General features: G+C 36.1%; 2 protein-coding genes across 2 annotated transcripts in view; one reads left to right on the plus strand and one right to left on the minus strand.

Moving 5' to 3' along the window:
* Positions 1-19,892, plus strand: part of zswim7 (zinc finger, SWIM-type containing 7) — a 183,532-nt gene extending 163,640 nt beyond the window's left edge. Inside the window, exon 6 of the mRNA XM_048190055.1 lies at positions 17,745-19,892. Coding sequence (XP_048046012.1) covers positions 17,745-17,858 — 114 coding nt within the window. The 3' untranslated portion in view covers positions 17,859-19,892. The remainder of the gene's footprint in view (positions 1-17,744) is intronic.
* Positions 390-24,128, minus strand: adora2b (adenosine A2b receptor). Its single transcript, XM_048190052.1, has 3 exons — positions 23,760-24,128; positions 23,130-23,599; positions 390-2,780 (listed from the first exon to the last, which is right to left on the minus strand). Exons 2-3 carry the CDS (start codon positions 23,447-23,449, stop codon positions 2,051-2,053), a joined length of 1,050 nt encoding a protein of 349 aa, XP_048046009.1. The 5' UTR covers positions 23,450-23,599; positions 23,760-24,128; the 3' UTR covers positions 390-2,050.
* Between the last annotated feature and the right edge of the window lie 3,485 nt (positions 24,129-27,613).

The raw sequence follows: 27,613 nt of genomic DNA on the forward strand, positions 1-27,613 counted from the left end.
CATGAATTTTCAGTATAAAGCAGTATATCTGTGAGAAAAGATGCTACCATCACTCCATGCCCTTGGTCGTCGTGCACTTTTCCAACATAACAATGATCCTAAACACATATCTAAGGCCACTGTTGGATTTCTGAAGAACAGGGTGAAAGTGATTCAATGGCTCCTGATCTGAACCCAATCGAACACCTATGGGAATTCTGAAGAGACAAGTTGAGCATCACTCTCTATCCAGCATCCAGTCTCTAAAAGAGGTCATTCCTGAAGAATGGAAAAAGATAGATGTTGCAAAATGTTGCCAACTTGTTAATTCCATGCCTAGAAGACTTGGTGCTGTCATTAAAAATTATGGAGGCCATACAAAGTACTAGATGTAGTAGTTTTTGTTGTGGGGTGTACTCATTTTTGCATCACCCTAATTTGAGTAAAACAGAAAAATGTGTAATCTAAGTTATATTATTAACCTTACTTTCATGTTATAAGTTAAACAGATGTTACGGTTGTCTTGAGCCCAACTGAACCGCGCTCTAGCCCACCTCTTCCAAGTGGGCCAGGGCCGGCTAAACGAACCGCGCCCAGGCACGGAACGGAGCACATGACTTTATGAACTTCTTTACTTGAAAGATTGATAATATTAGAGAGAAAATTATAACCATGCAACCATCTACTACAGTATCGCATCAGACAGTGCATTGTAGTTTCCCTGAAGAAACATTCCATTCATTCACTGCTATAGGAGAGGAAGAATTGTCTAAACTTGTTAAATCATCAAAATCAACAACATGTATGTTAGACCCTATATCAAAAAATATAATATATATATATATATAATTTTCGTGTGTGTGTGCAACAAACTTTAACATTAGAAGTGGACATCAAGAAACATCAAAATAAAATAAAAAAAATCCATGTCATGACCTCTTTAAGATACAAAAAAAGCAAAATACAGTATTTTAAATAGTTGTCTCAGATTTTTGACCCCTTTGTGTAGATGTGATGGTCTAAATTTGTGTATGAGCATAATGGTCATGTAGTTACTGGGTATAAAAGGGCCTCCTTCAAAGTGGCATTTATTTGAAAGAATATAGCTATGTTTATTAGTTTTTATATTATAAAACAATATTACATAAAAATTCAGATAATGAGTATTATGACACTTTTTGTTTGGAAATCCAATAAATTTTGAGGTGTGCCGATCCAAATACTATTGGGGTCAATGTACAGTATGTGTATCAAGATATCTGTGGGAGTCATTTTGTTTTCAGATATGAGACTGAAGTTAGCTGTGGATTGGCCAGTACTGCTATACTGCAACACCTTAGAAAACATGCCCTTTAAATGATGAAAAGACTAAAAGTGGGTTGTTGTTTTTTTGTTTTTTTTATCATTGGCTATGTACATGGTTTTATGATTGATTTTCTTTCTGTTATGGGTTCATATATTTGCCTTTACATCATGTGTGTTCCTGAGCAGTCTACAACAATCATCTCAATCATTTAAAAATAAATAAATAATAAAGAAAATAAAACTTAAGAAGTCCTAATACAGTCAAGCACCCAGAAACAGTTTCTTTGTATACCCTGTTCCACAGTGGTGTATTCATCTGATGTGACTTATAATTTCAGATTGTTCCTCTGGTCTGTTCTACAGATGAGTGATCATTGAAGATTTAACTAAAGCTGCCCAAGATTACTATTTTATTGTTCTACAGGATCTTCATGTAGGTTTCTCATACGTGGTTCAGTTCATCGTTCAGCATTTCCAGAGACACACTGACGGCTCTTAGCTTTAATTCATGTGCTAAAGCTTGACCTAAGGCCACTTCTCAAGATTATTAGTGCTTGGAAATGCAATCTATAAATATTTCCACAGATGTGTAGTGATAGAGGGTTTTTTTCACAGTTTAATCCTGAAAATGTTAGAAGGTGTCCACAATATAAAAGAAGGTTTTCACGAATAGTGGACCACACTAGATATCATCTTAATACATGATTATGTTGTTTGCAGTTCATTGGCCTGTAAACATTTCTCTCAAATATTTTTACAAAGACGTCTATAGTAGAGGGTCAATGGTCATTGTAATCTGGTCTCTGTGACTGCTACTTCCACTGGAGCTGTGATACAACTCGTCTCGTCGACAAAGGAAATGCCGGTTCAGAATCTTCCTAAAAGTCACTCTGAACTCCCGAATACGGTAGGCGTAGATAATGGGATTGACGGCGGAGTTGGTGTGTGAGAGGATGATGGCAATGTGCATGATGAAACTGGGTTTCTCCAGCTTGCTGTAGAAGAGAGTGAGGCAATTCAAGATGTGCACAGGCAGCCAACAGAGAGCGAACAGGCCCACGATGATGGAGAGCGATTTAGCGGCACGTATTTCCCTTTGCAGCAGGCCATGGTGGTGATTCTCGCCATTACTCACACTGCATTTGAGCTCAATCTGACGTAGCTGTTTACGTGCTACTGTGAAGATCTTAATGTAAATGCCCAGCATGATGAGCAGAGGCGGCAGTACGCAACCAAAGAAATTGAAGTACACCATGTAGCTCATGTCCACCACGTTCTCGAAGAAGCACTCGAGGCAGCAGCTTTGCAGGAAGCCTGTTTCCATGTCAGCAGCATCACTGCTGTTGCCAGTCTGTATAGAGGCGCTTTCATTTCTGGAACAGGACAAGTCTTTACGGTTCCAGCCAACAAATGGAATGAGTCCAATGATAAAGGATAAGATCCATAAAATGGCAATGATCTCTCTTGCCCTTTTCCCTGTGACAAGCTCCTTATACCTGTACAGAGGAGTGAATGTAGAACAAAGATGAATAAATAAACATTTGGCAAATTTTGGCAAAATATTTGGCTAGTGATTGAGTTAATTATATTGCCCAAAAGTCTGAGAACACTAGTAAAAATGCTTATATTTGCATGTACTTGCAGTATATGCAAAAGAGGGTTTTAAATTAGATTTGGATTGCCAGATTTCAGTGTGCTGGCTAAACCAACCATCTGCTAAACTCTTTCACCTAGATATTATCACATAGAGACTGTGTCTGTGCCCCAAATTAGTAAATACAAAAAAAAAGCATTTAAGGGTAAAAATTTTGATGTTCAACTCTATTAGAGTTAGACCACACGTGTCAGGACCCATTCATTGTCGTAATTATACTTTAGATCTAATATTGTCACATGGAATCGATATTGATGCCGTTGAAATTCTGCAGCAGAGCGATGACATCTGAGATCATTATCTAGTCTTGTGTATACTACAGAGATGGAAAATCGAGTCTGCGACTTGGACTCGAGTCACACTTAAGTTGCAAAAATAAACGACTTGCAACTTGACTTTGACTCGTGAACTACTAACTCGAGACTTGAATTGGACTCGTGAACTACTAAGCCAAGACAGAGCCTTGTGAAAAATACAAGTCTTTTGGCGTGACATTCCCGATTACGTTCTCTATTTACTACCCCATATGATGGTATGAAACACCACATTTTACTATCCATTCATTCCCAAATATGTGCTGCAGCAGTGAATCACAAATCATCTCTAAACACACCAAGCCATCGAGCGCGTGACGCATCTGAGGGCACGCAAATTCATCACCCATTAGAAAACTTGTTAAATTAACAACAAATAATAACAATATAGCCAAGCCTTACCTTGCAATAAACTTTGTCATTTCATTTGAAAAGCAATTTGTGGTCCATGTAGCTTGCTTGTGGTCCATTTTCAAGAAGTACATCCTTTTTATACCAAAAAATTATTTTTTCCCAAGTATTTGATAATGCATATAATATCCAGATTTACCATGTTAAATTGTATTTGGATTGAACGAGCACTTCCATGCGCATTTTATGACCCTGTCCGTCTGACTCATTTCCACAGATCGGTTTGTTAAGTCGCAGTGCGTTATTATATCACCTTATCACTAACAAGACACACAGATGGAAATGTTGTTCGTTGTTTTGTTTACTGTAATGCTTGTCTATACCTAGGTTTTGTTACCACCGGCGCTGACTGGAAGACTACATTTTCCAGCATTGCTTGAGATCATATAGCTCAAAATAAACAGCACTATTTTCCTTGCAGTTGTTCTAAATTGTATAATTTTGTATAATTTAGAAAGTAATAGAAATGATTTTAAGTAGTATTTTGTGTGCTTTATTAGATAATTTTAAAGTAAAAGTAATCTGTTTTGATTTTTAAATACACTTTTAATTACAAAAACAACTAGCTGAAAAAAATATATTGATGAAAATAGAACAAATACTTGACTTGAGACTTGACTTGACTTGAACCTCAAAGACTTGAGACTTGACTTGGACTTGACTTGACTTGGTCCTCAAAGACTTGAGACTTGACATGGACTTGACCGCAGGTACTTGTGAACATGTCTGGTATATTACATTTAGCCAAGGCTGTAAAACTGCCACCCTGCCACAAATATGGTAGAACTATCACTTCTACCATGAAAGATTGCTTTATAAATAATCTTCCTGATCAATTGAATCTCTTTACCATACCATATAGCTTAGAAGAACTCGATGTTGCAACAGAAACTACTAACTCTCTCTTTTCCAGCACAATAGACTCAGTTGCTCCTTTGCGCTTAAAGAAGATTAAGGAAATTAGTCCAACGCCGTGGTACAACAAGCACACTTGGGCCCTTAAGAGAGCAGCCAGAAAAATGTAGCGCAGCTGGAAGAAAACAAAACTAGACGTTATTCGCATTTTGTGGAAAGAACACAATTTTAAGTACAGAAAGGCCTTAAAAACTGCCAGATCTACTTATTTTTCTAATCTCTTAGACGAAAACAAACACAATCCTAGGTATTTATTTGATACAGTGGTTAAATTAATGAGAAATAAAGCTTCAACTTCTGATATTTCCAAACAGCACAGCTGCAGTGACTTTATGAACTTCTTTACTTGAAAGATTGATAATATTAGAGAGAAAATTATAACCATGCAACCATCTACTATCGCATCAGTGCATTGTAGTGTCCCTGAAGAAACATTCCATTCATTCACTGCTATAGGAGAGGAAGAATTGTCTAAACTTGTTAAATCATCAAAATCAACAACATGTATGTTAGACCCTATACCGACTAAGCTATTGAAAGAGATGCTTCCAGAGGTCGTATATCCTCTTCTTAATATCTTTAATTCATCTTTATCACTAGGATACGTACCTGAAACCTTTAAGCTGGCTATTATTAAACCTCTTATTAAAATAGGTTTAATACAGGAAAGCATGGCGTTAGGTTGAATGGCGTTAGTTTTCACTGTTACGCTGATGATACTCAGCTCTATATTTCTTCACTACTAAACTCAGAAAAAACAGAGATTCTAATTATTGGACTAAAAACTTCTGCACGTAATAACCTAGAATACTGTCGTAACACTTGATGGCTGCTCTGTTAAGTCTTCGTCATCAGTTAGGAACCTGGGTGTGCTCTTTGATACCAATCTTTAATTTGAAAGCCATGTTTCTAGCATTTGTAAAAACACATTCTTCAATCTACAAAATTCTTCAAAATATATCTAAATTATGACATATGCTCTCAATGACAAATGCGGAACAGTTAGTTCATGCGTTCATGACCTCAAGGCTAGATTACTGTAATGCTCTACTGGGTGGTTGCCCTGCTCGCTTGATAAACAAACTACAGCTGGTCCAAAATGCAGCAGCTAGAGTATACCAGGAAGTATGACCATATTAGCCCTAGCCATTGTATAGATTTTAAAATCTTGCTAATCACTTACAAAGCACTAAATGGTTTGGCTCCACGGTATCTGAGTGAGCTCTTAATGCATTATAGTCCTTCCTGTCTATTGCAATCTCAGAATTCAGGCCAATTGATAATACCTAGAATATCAAAATCAACCACAGGCGGTAGATCCTTCTCCTATTTGGCACCTAAACTCTGGAACAATCTTCCTAGCATTGTTCAGGAAGCAGACACACTCTGTCAGTTTAAATCTAGACTAAAAATGCATCTCTTTAACCTGGCAAACACATAATACACTATCAATTTATGCTTTCAAATCCGTTAAAGGATTGTTAGGCTGCATACTGAGCCTGGTTTCTCCCAAGGTTTTTTTCTCCATTTTTATCACCTGTTTGTCACCTGATGTCACCTGTTGGAGTTTGGGTTCCTTGCCGTTGTCGCCTTTGGCTTGCTTAGTTGGGGACACTTGATATTCAACAATGTTTTTCATCTGCCTGCATTGACACCATTGTATACAAACTACATTACATTGATTTTTACAATGGAATGAAACAATACTGAATTTACTTAAGCTGGACAATGGCACCATTTTCTTTAAAAGCTGCTGTGCAGCCAAAATTATTTACCTGTTATCACTGTAAAGCTGCTTTGACACAATCTGCATTGTAAAAACTATATAAATAAAGGTGACTTGACTTGACTCGCTTTTAGACTTTTTGATCCCACTGTATAAACATTAATTTCATAAAGTACCAAAAGCCTAAGTTTAAGAATTATTTCTCACACTGTGAATTTATTTCCTTATATTTTTCACTATTTTTTAATTCTATTCAGAGGAATAAATGGATTTCAACATACAGTTGCAAGAAAAAGTATGTGAACCACTTGCAGAATCTGTGAAAATGTGCACAATTTTAACAAAATAAGAGAGATCATACAAAATGCATGTTATTTTTTATTTAGTACTGTCCTGAGTAAGATATTTTACATAAAAGATGTTTACATATAATCTACAAGACAAAAAAAAAATAGCTAGCTTTATTAAAATGACCCAGTTCAAAAGTTTGTGAACCATTGATTCTTAATACTGTGTGTCATTACCTGGATGATCTACGACTGTTTTTTTGTTGTTGTTGTTGTTGTTGTTGTTGTTGTTGTTGTTGTGTGATGGTAGTTCATGAGTCCCTTGTTTATTCTGAGCAGTTAAACTGAGCTCTGTTCTTCAGAAAAAATCTCCAGGTCCCAAAAATTCTTCAGTTTTCCACCATCTTTTGCATATTTGAACCCTTTACAACAGTGACTGAATGATTTTGAGATCAGTCTTTTCACATGGAGGACAAGTGAGGGACTCAAACACAACTATTAAAAAAGGTTCAAACATTCACTGATGCTTCAGAAGGAAACACGATGCATTAAGAGACGGGGGTGAAAACTTTTGAACAGGATGAAGAGGTCCAAGTTTTTCTCATTTCGCTTGAATATCTTTTTTTTTTTTTTTTTTAGTACTGCACTTCGGAAGCAACAGAAGATACTTGCATGTTTCCCGGAAGACAAATTAAATACAATTAACCTTGATCTTCAAATTCCAAATGTTTTCACCCCCCATCTATGAATGCATCATGTTTTTTTCTGGAGCTTCAGTGAATGTTTGAACCTTTTTCAAAAGTTGTGTTTGAGTCCCTCAGTTGTCCTCAGTGTGAAAAGACGGATCTCAAAATCATTCAGTCACTGCTGGAAAGGGTTCAAATATGCAAAAGATGGTGGAAAACTGAAGAATCTGCAAGACCTGGAGATTTTTTTCTGAAGAACAGAGCTCAGTTTAACTGCTCAGGACAAACAAGAGACTCATGAACAACCATCACAAAAAAAAAAACAAAAAAAAAAACAATCGTTGGTCATCCAGGTAACCACACACAGTATTAAGAATCAATGGTTCACATACTTATGAATGGGGTTATTTTAATAAATTCAGCTATTTTTTTGTCTTGTGGATTATATGTAAACATCTTTTATGTAAAATATCTTATTCAGGACAGTACTAAATAAAAAATAACATGCATTTTGTATTATCTCCCTCATTTTGTTAAAATTAACATTTTCACAGATTCTGCAAGTGGTTCATGCAACTGTATGTATTGTTCAAAATAACTATACTTACAAAAAGAAAAGGCCACTTTGTGGCTGTCAAACATTAGTAGTGAACTATACTCTGCTGGAACACCTGTGAGAACTTTAGAACAACTGACTGAAGTCAACAAATGGAATTGTTGACTTCAATCCACTAAAAATCACTGCAACACCAGCTGGTTACAAGTCATTGCTCGGACTCAAAGGAAGTTAGTTCTGACAAAAAGCTTGTGAATCATTTGTTTGTAGCCAGTAGCATTATATTTTGTCTATAATGTAATGACATTCATGAATGTTTAAGTGTAATGTCCAATTACTTCTCAAGGTCACTGTATATATCTATATATAGAAAATTTGAGAGGGCGAGAGAGAGGAGAAAAAGCTTCAAATAAACACTCAAGTGATTGATGACTTAAGCTTTCACTTGGAGGTGCTTCATCAGGCATCCTCAGACAGCTCTGATTCTGCTTCTACTGATGGACTGAAGTGAGTAATACACGTGGTGCATTATTCATCGCACCCACCATAACCTTTCTCTGAGAGACCTGGACTGCTACAACCATCAGTGGTGCTGCCCCATTGACAGATAGAGAGGGGGTTGGGAAAGCACTGAGAAAACACCATGTTTTTCTGCAGATAACTACATTACCTTATGTAATCATTGCTGTTACTGTTCCGTACACTTAGGACAGTGTTGTTATTCTTAACTAAATCTATTAAAAATAGTTTTTGGTAATGGAAATAAAATATAAATATTAGATGAAAAACTAAATGATAAAATGATAAAAGCCTACCTAGCCTAAACTAAAACTGAAATTATATATATATATATATATATATATATATATATATATATACAAGAATATCATGACAATGATTCGGGGGTGGGGTGTTTTGATTTGGGCTAGTAAACACCTAGCAATCACCCAAAACACCCTAAAGAGCACACAGCAACATCTTTAGCAACTGCAAAGGCAGAAAGAGTTTTTAGGAAAGGGCTCAGGAAAGACATCACCCATATCAGCACCATGGCTCAGTGTGTAGTGCATTTGCACTTACTGCAAGGAACATTGTTTTGACTTCTAATTTTGCACATTATTTTCTCCGTCCTTGGCTTTTTTTTCTCTTTTTTTTTTGTAGCACATAATTTAAACCATACTCTCTAAAATCTTTGTTCGTTTCAGATTCAAGAATACATGATGTCATTGCATTTAGATCCAAGAGCACAGTCTCCTTTTGTTGGACACTTCTTTCAGTTTTAACACTTTTCTCTCTCTCTTAGTGCCAGCTTCCCTCTACTCTCAGGGCACATGAATGGAGGAAAGAGAGGATTAGTTGTGGCATGACAACAACCCACTGGCATCCCAATCGCCCTCTTTCTCTTTCACCCCTGCACACAAATCCCTCCTCTAACCCTTCTGTTCTTCAGCTGCTTCGCTTCCGTTTTAAACCACAGATCTCTGCCAACAGGCTCCAGTGAAAGTGAAAACGGTTTACACAACAGCTCTAAAGGAAGAAGGTCTCAGCTGCTTTGCTCTTAACAATGTGAGCAGGTGCATTAAAACAATACTTCATCCCCAAAAAAGATTATGTTGCCAAAAAAAAAAAAAGGGAATTCCAAACTAAAAAGCGTTGCAATCCTGACAAAAATTGTATTTCAAACACTCTGTAATTATGTAATTAATGGTCATTGGTTAAGGATATTGTCCTCAATTCCCATATTTTTTCACACTATTAAAAAAAAAAAAAAATTCAATACAATCTATTTTTTAGGAAGGGTCATTGAATGCTCAATAAGAACATTAAACTGAGCATCAAAAAATTATCTTATCATTTACTCACCCTCATGTCATTCCAAACCTGTATGAATTTTATATTTATTTTTTATGCAGAACACAAAAGAAGATATTATTATTAAGTCATACAGGTTTGGAACAACATGAGGGGGGGATAAATTATGACAGAATGTTCATTTTTGGGTGAACTATCCCTTTAAAGAAAAAAACAAAAAAAAACAACAAAAAAAACACAAGCATCTGCCTGTATTAAAAACACATAGTATGATGTGTGAACACATGCACAACTAAAAGGGAGTCCTGCCATTAACCACCACTTCTTTTGATTTAACAGTAAAAACCAATGACTCAGAGGAAAAAGATGCTCCTAACAGTGGAAAGACCATCTGATTCAAGCCCACGTGTACATTTATATAAAGTAGCGGCCTACTGTTTTAGGAAACTTGAAACCTATTTAAATCCTTCAGCCAGAGGACATGCAGCTAAATAGTCGGCACTGAGCTTTTGTGTTTATACACAGGAAAAGAGATGGAGAGAGAGACAGATGAGAGCAGAGAATGTGTGCGTGAGAGAGAGACATGGTGGTCCAGTCTGGTGAATGAAAACCGAAGTGGGAATACTGTCTGACAGCACTGTGAGGAATCTTGTTTCCTCTTGGATCATCTACTAACAGCGATCATGCCAAAACCCTGTATTTCCAGTAACTACGGCATAACTAGAAACATACGTTCATCTTGCCCATGAAACAGTGACAGTAACATGACCACCCAGGACCTGAGATGATTTGGAAAGTAGGGTTGGAAATCGTAAGAAATGTTCCGATTCCAGTTGTGATTCCGGTTCTGCCTAACGATTCCGGTTCCATTAAAATAATTAAACAACCATGCAATAAAAAAATATTAGTAAGGGAAAAAATGCACAATACTCAACTCAAACAGTCCTTTTTTGTGTTTATTATTCTTGTAAAATAAATTTAACAGGCTGCTAATCTCAACAAATTCACTTTACAATAAGGTTCATTAGTTAACATCAGTTAACTACATTAACATGAAATAATAATGAAATAAAATTTCTACAGCATTTATTAATCTTTTTTAATGTTAATTTCAACATTTTCTAATACATTATTAAAATCAAGAGTTGTATTTGTTAACATTGTTTAATGTACTGTGAAGTAACAAACTATAAACAGCTGTATTTTTATTAACTAAACGTTAACAAATACAGTGACAAATGTATTGCTCATGGTTAGTTCATAACAAATGAACCTTGTTGTAAAGTGTTACCACAAATTCAACACAAATAAGATGCTTGAACACACATGTAAGATCTAGACAGGTGAAAAAGGTGATATTTTTGTAAGTTGGATTCATAAACATCATAAAAACATCACTTGTTTCTGAAAGAATGATTCAGTGATAGATACATTTCTAACCATAGACTGTAAAAAAAAAGATGGACGACGCTACGCTGCTTCCTTCCATTGTAATGAACTGAAGCCAAAATGGGCCGACAAATGGGCGCTGACATGTTACGTAATATGTCAAAAAAAAAAAAAAGCTTGGAGCCTGGGCATGCGCAGAAGGAATCGTCAGTGGAGCCCAGAGGCGGAGTCATGGTATCAAACTTCCGCCCAGACGACTGCGTCATCATTCATGTATTTTAAACAGACTATAAAAATTATACACAATTTAAAATTCTACCTATAAAATAATAGGCTATTCTGTTTCTAGAGCAACAATATTTTTGAAACAGCAAATTCAGTAGATAAACTCAATATAATATGCCACTAGAAACAACTCTAAATCGTCAGAAACGGTCCTGCCATTTTAAATCAAGTTCAACTAACGTTACAGGAGATCGATTGCTGTAATTAGAGTAGGCTATCATTAGTTTTGTCCTGCTAATTATTATTTTATACCCATAAAAATAATAAGTAACTGCCAGATAAAGATCACCTGCTTTTTCCCGACATGGTTATAACATTAGGTGTGTTATCTTAACTAATAACATTTATTAATTAGCTTATGAAGCCCACATTTAATGTTACAGAAAAAGTTCAGTGATCCGTCAGATCCTGTAGGTCAGTTAGTACAGTTTACTGCTGAACAACTCATTTTGTTGGTGTTAAATAACAAAGAAATCGAAAATTAATAGTTAGTTATACATCTTCAATCTCCCCTCGAAGCTCCGACAGTCCTAAGACAAGCTGTCAATCAACTGCAAATCATGACGACACGTCCCGTTTTTATAGCATCAAATTGCTAGCTAAAATCTAAATTATCACAAAACAGAACAATTGAATATATATCAGCGTGATAACAACTACCTTAAATGACCAAAACCATCTTTCAGAAAGATTTTTTTGAAGCAGAATTTATTTTTAAAGGTCCCGTTCTTCGTGATCCCATGTTTCAAACTTTAGTTAATGTGTAATGTTATTGTTAGACTATAAATAAAATCTGTAAAATTTTAAAGCTCAAAGTTCAATGCCAAGCGAGATATTTTATTTAACAGAAGTTGCCTACATCGAACGGCCAGTTTGGACTACATCCCTCTACTTCCTTCTTTAATGACGTCACTAAAACAGTTTTTTGACTAACCTCCGCCCACAGGAATACACAAGAGTTGCGTTTGTAGAGTGTGTTTGTTGCCATGTCGTCGAAACGCTGTTATTTTCATCCCGCAGTCCAATCACCGGGTCTGATTCCGGCTCAAATTGATAGGGTAAAATTAAAGATATGTTTACAATAACACTGAGCACATGCATCTCCACATTATGGTAAGAGGCGTGACTTTTCCGGGCACGGTGCGCTCAGAGCTGTCGAATCACAACACAGGAACCGCTGGCACAATCAGAACTCGTTACGTATTTCTGAAGGAGGGACTTCATAGAACAAGGAAGTCATCAGCCCGTTTTTATGACAGTGGAAACAGCGGTATACAGATAAGTAAATTATGTGAAAAATACTGTTTTTTTACACGCGAAACATGAACACATGTTATATTGCACACTATAAACACAATCAAAGCTTCAAAAAGCCACGAAAAACGGGACCTTTAAGTTTTCACTGAAGTCTCATTCGACTGCACTGAGAGGGCGGGGTTTATGACCTGTACTGCATCCAGCCTCCAGGGGGTGATCAAAGAGCCCGCAGCTCTGTTTCTAACAGTAATTTGTTGCCACCTAGTGGTGTAACAATGCAATCAATACAATCGTTATTTGAAATCCAGTTCGGGTGTGTCTCATACATCCTGAAAAGTGAAGCTGCGGGCTCTTTGATCGCCCCCTGGTGGCTGGATGCAGTACTGGTCCTAAACGTGTCGTCATGATTCGCAGTTGATTGACAGCTTGTCTGAGGACTGTCGGAGCTTCGAGGGGAGATTGAAGATGTATAACTAACTATTAATTTTTTATTTCTTTTCACCAACAAAATGAGCTGTTCAGCAGTAAACTGTCCTAACCGACCTACAGGATCTGACAGATCACTGAACTTTTTCTGTAACATTAAATGTGGGCTTCATAAGCCAATTAATAAATGTTATTAGTTAAGATAACACACCTAATGTTAACCATGTCGGGAAAAAGCAGGTGATCGTTATCTGGCAGTTATTATTTTTATGGGTATAAAATAATAATTAGCAGGACAAAACTAATGATAGCCTACTCTAATTACAGCAATCGATCTCCTGCAACATTAGTTGAACTTGATTTAAAATGGCAGGACCGTTTCTGACGATTTAGAGTTGTTTCTAGTGGCATATTATATTGAGTTTATCTACTGAATTTGCTGTTTCAAAAATATTATTGCTCTAGAAACAGAATAGCCAATTATTTTATAGGTAGAATTTTAAATTGTGTATAATTTTTATAGTCTATTTAAAATACATGAATGATGACGCAGTGGTCTGGGCAGAAGTTTGATACCGCGACTCCGCCTCCGGGCTCCACTGACGATTCCTTCTGCGCATGCCCAGGCTCCAAACTTTTTTTTTTGACGTATTGCGTAACGTGTCAGCGCCCATTCGTTGGCCCATTTTGAGTTCAGTTCATTACAATGGAAGGAAGCGGCGTCGCGTTGTCCATCTTTTTTTACAGTCTATGGTCCAGTTACCTACAGAAGATGATTTATTCTATTTTGATCGGTAACATCAGCGTTTCTATCTGAATAATAAACACGAGCCCCAGTAAAGTTTTGCTGTTCCCCAGTGCATCCTCTTCAATCATACACCTCGGCCCGCCCACTCACTGTGCTCCTCCTCCATTTTTCCTCGTGGAATCCTCGACTTGGAATCAGACGATTATTCATAATACGACATTGTAGTGGAGGAGAGGTAGCGCTTAACGCTGTGATGAGTAGCATGTGAATTTGCATTTAGTTGAATGAGGACATACCGTTGTCCAGATCTAATTTACTTTAGCATGTTAACTGATAGAAGAATGCTTTCTTATCTCTTCTATTTTGCCATAGTTTGTAGCTTGATTTGGTCATTATCAGTGAAAGCTTTTTGAAGTGATTGTTTCATTTAGGGGGCTAGTTAGTTTGCACACTGTTGAATTTAAAGGGGTGGTTAAGTGGTTTTTTTCTAGGCTTGATTGTGTTCTTGGGGCACAGTTTAACATGTCTTAATGCTTCGTTTGACTTCCTGCTTCTATGAAGCCACTCCCTCCAAAATACGCAATGTGCTCAGATTGGTTAGCAGGTTGGTAGCTGGCCCAGTGTATCGTGATTCGCTGAAGTGTCCGGAAACGACACGCCCCTTACCATTCGTTGCTTCAGTGAAAATGTAAATAATAGCGTTTATTGCTATATCAAATTGAGCCCGAATTAGACCCAGATGAAGAGGGTCAAGCTGCAATCACGGCATTTAAAGGATGTTTATGAATGGTATTTGATAGATTTTATGTTGGTCTCAGCATTGAAAGTATGTGGACTGAGGCTCCTTTTTTTTTCCTCTGTCAAAGTTGTATACTATGTCTTAACATATGGTTTTCTATGTACCAGAACCATTTCCATATAAGGCTCTACTAGGAGTGAATATGAAACAGGGAATGGTCACTGCTTAGGAGAAGGTCCTTGGGATGCTAAGGGACCTCATGGGTACCTGACCAATAGATGACCATATTTAGACTTGTTTTTCTATATGTATCACATTCCTATAACATTATCTATATGATGTATTCTCTTTCTCATTGGCTGAAACTATACTACACCCCTTGTACTCTTTCTATATATTCTCTCTTTTCTTATCAATAAAAGGAGACTATATTTTCCCTCAGCGCTGAGTGATTGCTCATTCAATTGCCAAATAAGAGGTCTGGGATGAGGCACGAATTAGGAGCAAAAACCTAACAATTTGGGGGCTCGTCGGGATTTCTCCAGACAGGTAAGAAATAAAATGCTTAAGTGCATCTTACTGTCTGTTGAGAAATTGATCCTTGTATTTTTGTGCCGCACTTTTTTCATATTTGTTAAAAGTGGATATCCTCGTATTTAGATAAATGCGGGAAGAGTGAAAGAGGATTGATCACCCTTTCATTTTTTGGTGTTATCCTCACGGATTATATACGTGGGAAGGGAATAGATGAGTTTGAGTTGAAAATTTTTCTCTCTCTCTTAGTCCATTTCATGATGATATCCTCAGGTTCTTGTTGGCAGTTGAATGAATAATATTGAATTTAAAAAAATTTCTTTTTGCCAAAAATACTAAAAAGTTAATATAAAGCTGCAGACTTTAATTTGTATTTTGTTTGGCCATTTTCTGAAATTGTAAGGCTTTTCTTTAAGCAAAGGAGAGATCTTTGTTGGCTGTTTTAAATGGGTGAAACGATTAGTCGACCGTTGATGGGGGAAACCCCGAGGGATTTCATGAATCGCAATAATAAAGCGTTTTTTACAGAACCTTATCTCTCTAATCTCGCGGGATGGTCAGAAGGGAAAATACAATTAGATCCGTTTCCCCGCGATGGTTCTTTTAAAGATGAAGATATGCGTGCTGCAAAAGATATGATCTTTGGTTCTTGGGGTGACCCAGGATGGCCAATTGATTATATGAAAGATGCGTATAAAGTTTGGATGAAGATGAAAACTTATTGGGATAAGGGTCCAGAGTTGAAAAAACAAGACAGCTCTCTCTCTCAGTCTCAGCTGAAACCTGATGCGTCTCTTCCTCCATATGAATGTGTTGTTTCTGCTGAAATTCCAAAGCCCTTGACCAATCGATTGTATCCGCAGTTGCCGTCCACAACTGAAGTTTTTCCGTTTGTACAGCTTCCAGATGGTTACAAAATTACTCCTCTGAGTGTTACGGAGGCAGTGGCTATTTGCAAAGATCTGCCTGATCCGGCTAAGTCACCACATCAATTTGTGGCAGTGCTGCAACGGTTAACTGCCTACAGTCAATTGACGGGACGAGATTATCGTTTTATTTTGACTAAAACACTGCCTGCGGAAATCACAGAGGAGGAAATGATTGAAGAAGTTTATTATTTAAACCCCATCTACGATACACCGCCTGTTCGTCGTGTTGTATCTCAGAAAGCTGGAGATTCGAAGCCCCTTGATTTGTCTAAACCTTCACGAGTGCTTCTAATTACTGATTCGGAGGAGGAAGATGAGGACGAAGCAGGTGATTGGGTTTGGGCCAGCTCAGGTAAACTTAAAGATTTTTTCAAGCAATTGACTGCCTTTTTGTTAAAAGTGTCTTCTGCTAAACAAGACATCTCGCATGCAGCCAATACCAAACAGAGAACTGGTGAAAGCCCTGTTGCATTCTTTAATAGATTTAAACATGCATGGGTTGAGGAATCTGCGATTCCTATTGAACAAAATTGTCCATTGTTCTTAAATACGTTCCTAAATAATATGAACAAAGACACTGCGCAGTTAATTCGTATAACAACTCAGAATATTACTACCATTTCTGTTGATGAATTAGGACGACGCTTGCGTGAGCTTTCCTCTGCTGGAGCTTTTGATGTCTCCAGGGGCAAAACTCCTGCAATGCTTCAAGTGAATGCTGCTGTGAATCCTCGTCCACAACAATTTGGAAATGTGAGACGCTGTTTTTATTGTGGAAAGCCAGGACATCTGGAACGTGACTGTAGAAAAAAGGCTTGGGATTTGAGGCAGAGGTCAGAAAAGCAGAAGAAGAAGGGCTCTGGTGGTGGCTTGAAGCAAAAGCCCCCACTTGCGCTCCCTTCTGCAAAGACTGACAGACAAAATCCAGTGTATCCAATTTCCTGGCAACAATGACTGAGTTCGACTGAGCCCTCTTCTGATAATTTTTCATTGATTTCTTTGAGTTATCCGAATGTGTCAACTGTTTTGCCATTTATTGAATTAAATGTTGACCATAAACCCTATGTTTTTCTCATAGATACGGGGGCGTCGATGTCATCGTTATCCTCTCTTGTCTATGAGGGCTCGATTACAGGAAAACATGTAAACTCTGTGGGAATCAATGGTGTACCTGTGAGATGTGAAATGACACCAACATTTCCGGTTACTTCTAATTATATCCCATCACTGTTTAAAATGCATGCTTTTGCAATAATACCGAGTTCACCATTTTCTCTTCTGGGACGCGATCTCTTACATAAATTAGGTATTCAACTTAATTTTAATGCTGACTCTCTACAACTTATTTTTCCTGCAGCCTTTTCTCTCACTGTTGATACAGGAAATGCTCTCCTTGAGGGTGATTCTGCAACTGAGCTCAAACAGGAAATTGAGGGCGTCAACCCCAAGTTGTGGGCAGCCCATAAGGATGACGCAGGATTCATTGATGTCCAGCCCTATGTTGCTAAACTAATAACAGACAAGCCTGTGTATCAGAAACAGTACCCCCTCTCAAAAGAAAAGGTGGAGGGTATTCTTCCTGTTATTGATAAATTACTGGCTCAAGGCATCCTGGTGCACACTCATTCACCTTATAATACACCAATTAATCCAATTAAGAAAGCAAATGGTTCTTGGCGTTTAACTCAAGATTTGAGAAAAGTTAATGAGTTGGTAACACCATTGTCTCCTATTGTACCCGATGTGCAAACTATAATTAATTCTATTCATTCTGAACATTCATTTTTTACAGTTCTGGATATTTCAGACAGTTCAGAAGGAAGCCAGTGAGCCAAGGAAAGATCCAAAGGAAGGTGAACCAAGACGTTCAACGAGGAGAAGAAGAAAGAGATTGCTAGAGATCTAAAACCAGCAATAATTATCATTGAAGCTCTCTAGCCATGATTGCTAAATTGATATTTTACCTGGTTGTGCTGACAAATGTGTTTATTCACATACAAGCTGCTGTTAGCACTGGTAATGAAACTTGGGTACATTATGAAGAAGAACCACATGCCTTCGCAGCTAACATGTGGTAGAGATTAGCCAACTACACTGCCAAATCTGAAGGAAAAACAGGTGACTGTTATGTTTGCACCAAAATGCCACATAGTGCTTCTGGACCACATGTAGAGGTTAAATCACCAAGGACAGAAGAAGAATTAGAATGCCCTATTTTTGTTAGCATTACTGGAATGATGGCTCCAAATAGAAGTGCAATATGGAGTTGTGGAAAAAGTAGAATAATGATGCTTGCAACGCAAGTACATGCTAAAGTGACCACCATTGGCTCTATTCCAGACTCACTGTTATGTATGGAAAGAGAAACTGGAACAGTGAGACTGGGGGTAATTCCTAAAAGTAAATGTAATCGAACATACCATCATTGTGAGATAGAAAATATGTCTTGTTGTACGAGTTGTATTTTGCATTATCCAAAAGCTAATATGACTGAGTGTTCTAAAAGAACACCACATCCTATATCTACTATGATTGCTTATGGATGGGCTAATCCTTTTATTCAAGATGTGTGTTCTAAATATTGTGCACTTGTGCCAGGTCAAAATTGCTACAGATATGCTCCTGCTTCACGGGGAACTAGAGCTGTAAAAGATTGGTTGTGGCTGTGTGGACATAAAGTCTACACTACTCTTCCAGAAGATTGGAGTGGAAGATGTGCTCTAGTAACTTTGGAAGAATATTCCATGGTTATTAGACCACACAAACCTCACGTTATGACAAAACAAAAACAGAAAAAGAAACGCTCCCTCTCTAGTCGCGGTTCAACTAGTAGTTTGAGTAGAGATAATCCAGTACCAAAGCAACATCGACTCTGGACTGGTACTGAAAGATTCTTTGAAGCAGTGTTTCCAGGAATAGGTGTCTCTAGTCTTCAAATTGAAGTTGAGGTTACAAGATATGAGCTAATTTCATTTATCAATACTACAAGAGACACATTGGCTGGTGTTCAACAGGAACTCCGAGGGCTCCGTTTAACTGCCCTGCAAAACAGGCTAGTTTTAGATCAATTAACCGCGGCAGGAGGAGGAGTTTGTGTTATTGTTGGTACCTCTTGTTGTACTTATATCCCTGAAAATGATGCAGATGGTCATTTAATTTCAGAGGGTTTAAAAAATATGACTAGAATTGCTCAAGAATTACAAGAACGAGAAATTACTGATAATCAAAGTGGGTTCTTAGCATGGCTCACAGGATGGCAACAAATGCTTGTATCTGCTTTGATTCCTATAGGTGTGATCCTATTAATTATGGCATTTATTATCTGTTGTATTATTCCATTTATTAGAGCTTTGATTAATCGTGCCATGAACAACTTTGTATCCTCTCAATATGCTTTGATGAATAGACCTGTTAAATGTTAATAATTTTGAAGGAAAATGAAGGAAATGTTTGCTGAAGAATGTTATGATTTTGAAAGTAAAGAAAGTGATTATATTTGGATATGAGAAAAGTAATGCTGAGACTTGGGTGTGGCAATTTTATTGCCAAAAGGGGCAATTGATAGATTTTATGTTGGTCTCAGCATTGAAAGTATGTGGACTGAGGCTCCTTTTTTTTTCCTCTGTCAAAGTTGTATACTATGTCTTAACATATGGTTTTCTATGTACCAGAACCATTTCCATATAAGGCTCTACTAGGAGTGAATGTGAAACAGGGAATGGTCCCTGCTTAGGAGAAGGTCCTTGGGATGCTAAGGGACCTCATGGGTACCTGACCAATAGATGACCATATTTAGACTTGTTTTTCTATATGTATCACATTCCTATAACATGATCTATATGATGTATTCTCTTTCTCATTGGCTGAAACTATACTACACCCCTTGTACTCTTTTTATATATTCTCTCTTTTCTTATCAATAAAAGGAGACTATATTCTCCCTCAGCGCTGAGTGATTGCTCATTCAATTGCCAAATAAGAGGTCTGGGATGAGGCACGAATTAGGAGCAAAAACCTAACAGTATTTCATTTTGTATTTGTGTCAAAGTGTTTAGATATGCTGTCACTGCTGTTTGTTAGCTTTCAATATACAGTTTTATCCTGATTAAAGCTTTATTGTAGCCGAATACATTACTGAGCAGTCGCATTTTTGTAAAGGTAGCTTTTAATTTATAGAATAAACAACTGTTTGTCTATGAACACATACATTTGTTGGTGTTTGTAGTATTTAGCTAACTGGCTAGTGAAGCAAAAACGAGTTGCTCTTTGTATATGTCCTTGATGCAACCAAAAATAGCAACAGGACTATACATTTAAAAGACATGTACAAACAATAAAGTACTTACAGTTTGAAGCCAATAAACAGCAGCTTCTGCTTTTAAAGTGGGAACTGCTTCATTTTTCAGTAATAGCATTTGTGCATTCAGTAATAGCCATCCAGCATTGAACTCGTGTAGATTCTGGAAGCTGTCTTCCGCGCCGCATCCAGTGTAGAAAATATCACAGATTATAATGGGTTCTATTATCTTTTGACGTGCCCCGTGTACACAACTCTTCCGCTTCCACATGCTGCACCACATGGCCTCGCCCACTTTGTTGCTTGTTCCCGGGGGTGTGTTTTGCAGGGTTTATGATGTCACCAACCCGTTGTAGTCCAAAACCGGTCGTGTTTGTAGTCATTTAACTTTAAAAGACAATATCTCCGTTTGCATTGAACTTTCAGCGCTGTAACTTTGCAGATACTGTTTATGCTCAAGCAGCAACATTACATACTACAAACTAAAGTTAAAAAATTAAAATCGCATTTAACCACCCCTTTAAGTTTTATATATATATATATATATATATATATATATATATATATTTATATTCAGGAATTTTAGACGTTATATATGATCAAGTGTCATATAAAATATAAATTTGCATTGATGAAGTTATTGATCTTGTTAGTAATTGTTTAAAATTATCATGGTAAAACAAGTTGCAATGTACAAAAATAAAACATTCTGGGGCCTTGTGCCCCATTGTTGATCAAACTCTAAAAACACCCCTGTTCCAACACTGTTAATTCAGAGAAACTGCATTTCCACAGTGTTGGCTGAGGAAGTCAAACCCAAGCTATATGCAATTTCATAAGTGTGCTAAAGCAATTACATGCACACTTGCTTTGTGTGCCAGTTAATATTTAATGTTATTCTTTTATTCTTTCCAATGATTTCCACTTATTCCAAAGAAATAGGATAGCACAAGCAACAATGAGCAGTGTAAAAGGTGTCACTCTTTAAAATGCGAGCTTCAGATTTGACAACATTTACATTTTAGCTATTTAACATTAAAAATTTACAAGATTTGGCCATTCAAAGAGTTAAAATGAAAGAAAAAACTTATTTTACCATTCCTTTGTCCTTTTACATTAAAATAATTCTGTGCAATGTAACGATAATGAATATATATATATATATATATACAGTACAGTCCAAAAGTTTGGAACCACTAAGATTTTTAATGTTTTTAAAAGAAGTTTCGTCTGCTCACCAAGGCTACATTTATTTAATTAAAAATACAGTAAAAAAACAGTAATATTGTGAAATATTATTACAATTTAAAATAACTGTGTACTATTTAAATATATTTGACAAAGTAATTTATTCCTGTGATGCAAAGCTGAATTTTCAGCATCGTTACTCCAGTCTTCAGTGTCACATGATCCTTCAGAAATCATTCTAATATGCTGATTTGCTGCTCAATAAACATTTATGATTATTTTCAATGCTGAAAACAGTTGTGTACTTTTTTTTTCAGGATTCCGTGATGAATAGAAAGTTCAAAAGAACAGCATTTATCTGAAATACAAAGCTTCTGTAGCATTATACACTACCGTTCAAAAGTTTGTGGTCATTAAGAATTTTTATTTTTATTTTTTTGAAAAGAAATTAAAGAAATGAATACTTTTATTCAGCAAGGATGCATTAAATCAATCAAAAGTGGCAGTAAAGACATTTATAATGTTACAAAAGATTAGATTTCAGATAAACACTGTTCTTTTGAACTTTCTATTCATCAAATAATCCTGAAAAAAAATATTGTACACAAATATTTTGTACAATTGTACACATTAAATGTTTCTTGAGCAGCAGATCAGCATATTAGAATGATTTCTGAAGGATCATGTGACACTGAAGACTGGAGTAACGATGCTGAAAATTCAGCTTTGCCATCACAGGAATAAATTACTTTGTGAAATATATTCAAATAGAAAACAGTTATTTTAAATTGCAATAATATTTCACAATATTACTATTACATAATTTTTACTGTATTTTTAATTAAATAAATGTAGCCTTGGTGAGCAGATGAAACTTCTTAAAAAATAAATGAAACTTTTCTATAAAAAATCTTAGTGGTTCCAAACTTTTGGACTGTACTGTATATATATATATATATATATATATATATATATATATATATATATATATAACTACATTTATATATATAACTTAATTGTACTTAAGAATTGCCAACTTATCTTCTCTTCGTAGACCATTTTTGCTTAGTCCTAATCGTTAAGATTTGTTGTCATTGCCCTGTCCTTCATCGTCAGGGCCTTCTTTGACAACAAACAACTTTCTTAGCTCTCCTGAGATTAACAGATTAACACAGATTAAGAAAATCAGACCGATATATCCATTTCAGGAAGCCGAGTTCAGTAGGCTGCGTGTGCCATCTTCGTGCTGTCCTGAATAAGTCTTTCAGTATTTCAGCTTTGATAAGCTAGATGAACTTCGAACGAATTGCAACAGAGGACCGAGCATCAAACTGATCCCATAGGCTGCTCTATCCCATAGGTGGTTACTCAATATAACCGTCTTTCAGGAAAGATGATGGTCATTTTGTTGTGTGTTTATAAATATGGATAAACTAAATAATACTAATGAAAATTAGTATTGTAATGAAAATAATGTACAGCTGAAAATGCCGAAGACATCGAAGAACAGATTCATGCCATGGTGTCACGCGCGTGTAAATGCCAAAGCTTGTTTCAAAACAGCTGTGAAACAGTAGGCTATATAGGCTATAGGTAAGGTTTTTTTCCCCATTGTAATTTTAGAACCAACAGTGTAGTAATTAATCATTCAGTGATAATGAAGAGGAAATTCTAATAACGAGAAACACTCACCTCAAGGGGATTTTTACAGCCAGATATCTGTCGATGGCAACCGCCAGAAGACTAAATATTGAACTTTGAGTCAATACCAGAACAAAACACGCCAGAAAAAGACACCCATAAAAGTCTGAGCGCAGACCAATGCTTATAGTGATGGCAAAAGGTATGGCAAGACAGCCAACTAGAATATCTGCCACGGCTAATGACACAAGAAAGTAATTGGTTGCATTCTTGAGAGTGGAGTTGATGGTCACAGCCCAGCACACCAGCACATTACCAGCGATTGACACTACGGCGATCACCAGCTCAATAGCGATGTACAGCGAAGCCATTGCTGCACACTTCAAAGTGAAACACCTTTAGATAGTAGGCTAGTTAGGATGTCATGAGTCTGTCACTCTGTGTTGCTTGTCCACTGGTAAAAGATCCAATTTGCAATAATCCACGGATTTCCAAAGTCTGTGATTTGCCAACACGACCATCTGTTGGTGTAAAAAAAAACCACAACGTTATTTGTATTCATTCTCATACATTGTATCCTTTCTGACAGATTCCTAGAGGCTCCCACTGACGAGAAGAAAGTTATTACAGAAAGTTACAATAATCTATGTGATTTGGATGAGGTAGTGTGGAGACGCTTACCCTTATTTCAGAGATGTTTTTATTGTGTGACGTTCCTCTTTAAACTGGCTTGCATTTGTGTCCTAAGGTACATGTTGCAGAAGCGGTAGGGAAGTAATGTGACGCACGGTGAGCGCAACACATGGCTTTTCAAGCAGCTCGCGGAAAACAGTCAGAGCTCTAGCTGTACATTACAGCTCTTGGCCACGCCCCAGCCGCGCGAGCGATGCACTGGCACACAGAGACTGAACAGCATCAGCAATTTCTAATAAAAAACACATTTTAGTATGTTCGCTGGCAACTATGATAAAGAAAATCAGAAATAAGAAAATCAAAATCAAAATAAGAAAATAAATCTAGTAAAACTAGATTTTTCTTTCCTGAAAGAAATTATAATAGAAGACCAGGGATGGTAGTAACACTTTTTGTTTCAGCATCAGTAATTGATGATTGTTTGCGTTAGATCTCTCAAACTTTGATACACGGTAGCCACATTTGTCTACTATAAATAAAACTGACTTTGACATGTGACGTTTTCACAACACAATCTCAGATTATAAAGTAATGCCAAATACAAAGAGTTCCGTTGTTACAACCTACTACTTGGATGAGTTGTAACACTAGCTGGGCATAGTAACGATTTGTGATTTGCTGAAATAAGATCTGGCTCATGTAAAGCTCAGGTAATTTATTGAAGAGCAAAGAATTATCATTTTTTAATATAGTGAACAATTTAAAGTGACAAAATATTAATTGTATTTCTTTTAGGACTTTAAATTTAACACACACACAAAAACTGCAGTGAGAATTTGTGTGAGTAGGTCTACTGTATTCCTATCACATTCAGTCACTAGCTATGTTGCCATCCACCTATTTTTTGTGAATTTTGCGATATCACGCACACACAAAAAAAAAACGCTGGATGGAAACGCCAACATACGCATAAATTCTAAACAACACACACACACACACACACACAGACACACAACATATGCGCTAAAATGAGGCGGATACGGTTTTTTACTGATAAGAAGACATGCGCATAATCTACAATAAAAACTAATCTACCACATAAATCCCTTGATGCGCAACAAAAAACTCACATGACTTTTCCTTAATTTGAGAGAATTTGACTGATAACTGGACTCATTGAGAGCTAACTGCTTTAGCATTTGGGTTTGAAGTTAACATGAATGCATATCTTGATAAAAAAAAATTTGGTAACACTTTACAATAAGGTTCATTATAACATTAGTTAACTACATTAGTTAACATGAACTAATAATGAACTGCACTTATACAGCATTTATTAATCTTTGTTAATGTTAATTTCAGCATTTACTAATACATTATTAAAATCTTGTTAACATTAGTTAATGCACTGTGAACTAACATGAACAAACAATGAACAACTGTATTTCCATTAACTAACGTTAACAAAGATTAGTAAATACAGTAACAAATGTATTGCTCATGGTTAGTTAATGTTAATACATTAACTAATGTTTAACTAATGAATCTTATTGTAAAGTGTTACCAAATTTTTTTACTTTCCTTCCTGAAAATCAGTTTTTGGTCATAAAATCTACAATGTTGCTCACAGTCACATGCCACTCCTCATGTGTGCTCAAAAAGGACGACTCAAAAAAGGAGTGTATGGTATTGATTACATCATCATAGCTCTTCTCTGACTTGTTAAACTGTCAGTTACAAGTAACCCGTGATAGTGCATCCGGACATGATTGCTTTCACCTGTGGTTATTGGGAGGAGAAGTTTTTAGATGGGAGAGACTCAAAAGACAGAGAGGTGGTGACTAACGTGGGGAAAGTGATCTCAGAGCTCTCGGGGGCAATGGGTTAGGTGCACAAGATGGCACCTGTGAGCTTTGGCGATGTGAGTGCATGCATGTTTACTTCCACTCATACTCTTTGCTGTGAGGAGAAACATACGGATTAAAAGTTTAGGATCTGTAAGATTTTTAATGTTCTTAAAAGAAGTTTGGTAACACTTTACTTGAAGGGGTGTGCATAAGACTGACATGACACCTTCATAATCATGACATGACACATGTCATGAATATGAAGGAGGGTTTATGCATGTTTATGACAACTGTCATTAAATGTCATTCGCTCAATTATGTCATTTTTAATGCAAAGATGACATTGTTTGAGATGTCCGAGTTACGACAACTTGACATAAACCAATATATCATAACCTGTCAGTGTCGTTGTCATGACAACTTGACATTATTTAGCTTTATGGGTTAACATTACATTAAACTGTCATGTGGTTGGTTTTGACATTGGCTGACATGAGGCCATTATAATAGTGTCATGAATATGTATCTTGACCTCAACTACAGTGGTACAAATTGAACTTGTCATTAAAATGTCATTAAGTGACAATACTCTGACAAATAATTTTATAACAGCGTCATGAATATTTTTAATTTCATGTTTTTTTTTTTGTTTTTTTTTTCCCTCCAACAGAAGGTCAGATAATAGAGAATTTCAAATTTCTTAAAAAAGATGACACTGTTATAAAATAATGGTAACACTTTATTTTAGGGTCTTTTAACTAGTTGCTTATTACTATTAGCATGCATATTACTAGATTATTGACTATTTATTAGTAATTAATAAGCACATATTAATGCCTTATTCTGCATGACCTTATTCTAGATTCTTAATCCTACCCAATACCTAAACTTAACAATTAACTATATTAAGAAGCAGTAAATTAGGAGTTTATTGAGGGAAAAGTCATAGTTAATCGTTTATATATGTGTTCCCTATACTGAAGTGTTACCAAAATAATGTAATGTAATGTTAACCCATAAAGCTAAGTAGTTTTTTAAGTTTGATAATTAATCTGCTATGTCATGTTTATGACAGGTTATGTTGTTTTGGTAATGTCAAGTTGTCATGACAAAGACACTGACAGGTTATGATGTATTGGTTTACGTCAAGTTGTCGTAACTCGGACATCTCAAACAATGTCATCTTTGCATTAAAAATGACATAATTGAGCGAATGACACTTAATGACAGTTGTCAGAAACATGCATAAAACATCCTTCATATTCATGACATGTGTCATGTCATGATAATGAAGGTGTCATGTCAGTCTTATGCACACCCCTTCAAGTAAAGTGTTACCAGAAGTTTCATCTGCTCACCAAGGCTGCATTTATTTATTTAAAAATACAGTAAAAACAGTAATATTGAGAAATATGCAATTACAATTTAAAATAACTTTTTTCTATTTGAATATATTTTATAAAGTAATTTATTCCTGTCATGGCAAAGCTGAATTTTCAGCATCATTACTCCTGTCACATGATCCTTCAGAAATCATTCTAACATGCTGATTTGCTGTTCAAGAATCACTTATTGTGTACAATTGTACAAAATATTTGTGCACAATATTTCTTTCAGGATTCTTTGATGAATAGAAAGTTCAAAAGAACAGCATTTATTTGAAATATATAGTCTTTTATAACATTATAAATGTCTTTACTGTCACTTTTGATCAATTTAATGCATCCTTGCTGAATAAAAGTATTAATTTCTTTAATTTCTTTTCAAAAAAATAAAAATAAAAATTCCCCCAAAAATGACCCCAAACTTTTGAAAGGTAGTGACAAAAGCTTTTTATTTCAGATAAATTCTGTTCTTTTGAACTTTCTATTCATCAAAGAATCCTGAAAAAAAGTACACAACTGTTTTCAACATTGATAATAATAAGAAATGTTTCTTGAGCAGCAAATCTGCATATTAGAATGATTTCTGAAGGATCACGTGACACTAAAGACTGGAGAAATGATGCTGAAAATTCAGCCATCACAGGAATAAATTACTTTGTAAAATATATTC

This window comes from Megalobrama amblycephala, linkage group LG4 (assembly GCF_018812025.1).
Source record: "Megalobrama amblycephala isolate DHTTF-2021 linkage group LG4, ASM1881202v1, whole genome shotgun sequence".
Lineage (NCBI taxonomy): Eukaryota > Metazoa > Chordata > Actinopteri > Cypriniformes > Xenocyprididae > Megalobrama > Megalobrama amblycephala.

What these genes read in the sequence shown, in the direction of transcription:
- adora2b (XM_048190052.1), bottom strand. Translation starts at nt 23,449, where the DNA reads ATGGCTTCGCTGTACATCGCTATTGAGCTGGTGATCGCCGTAGTGTCA. An exon ending in GCTGTAAAAATCCCCTTGAG is followed by an intron (nt 2,781 to 23,129) that starts GTGAGTGTTTCT and finishes TCCTCTGTACAG; the next exon opens with GTATAAGGAGCTTGTCACAG.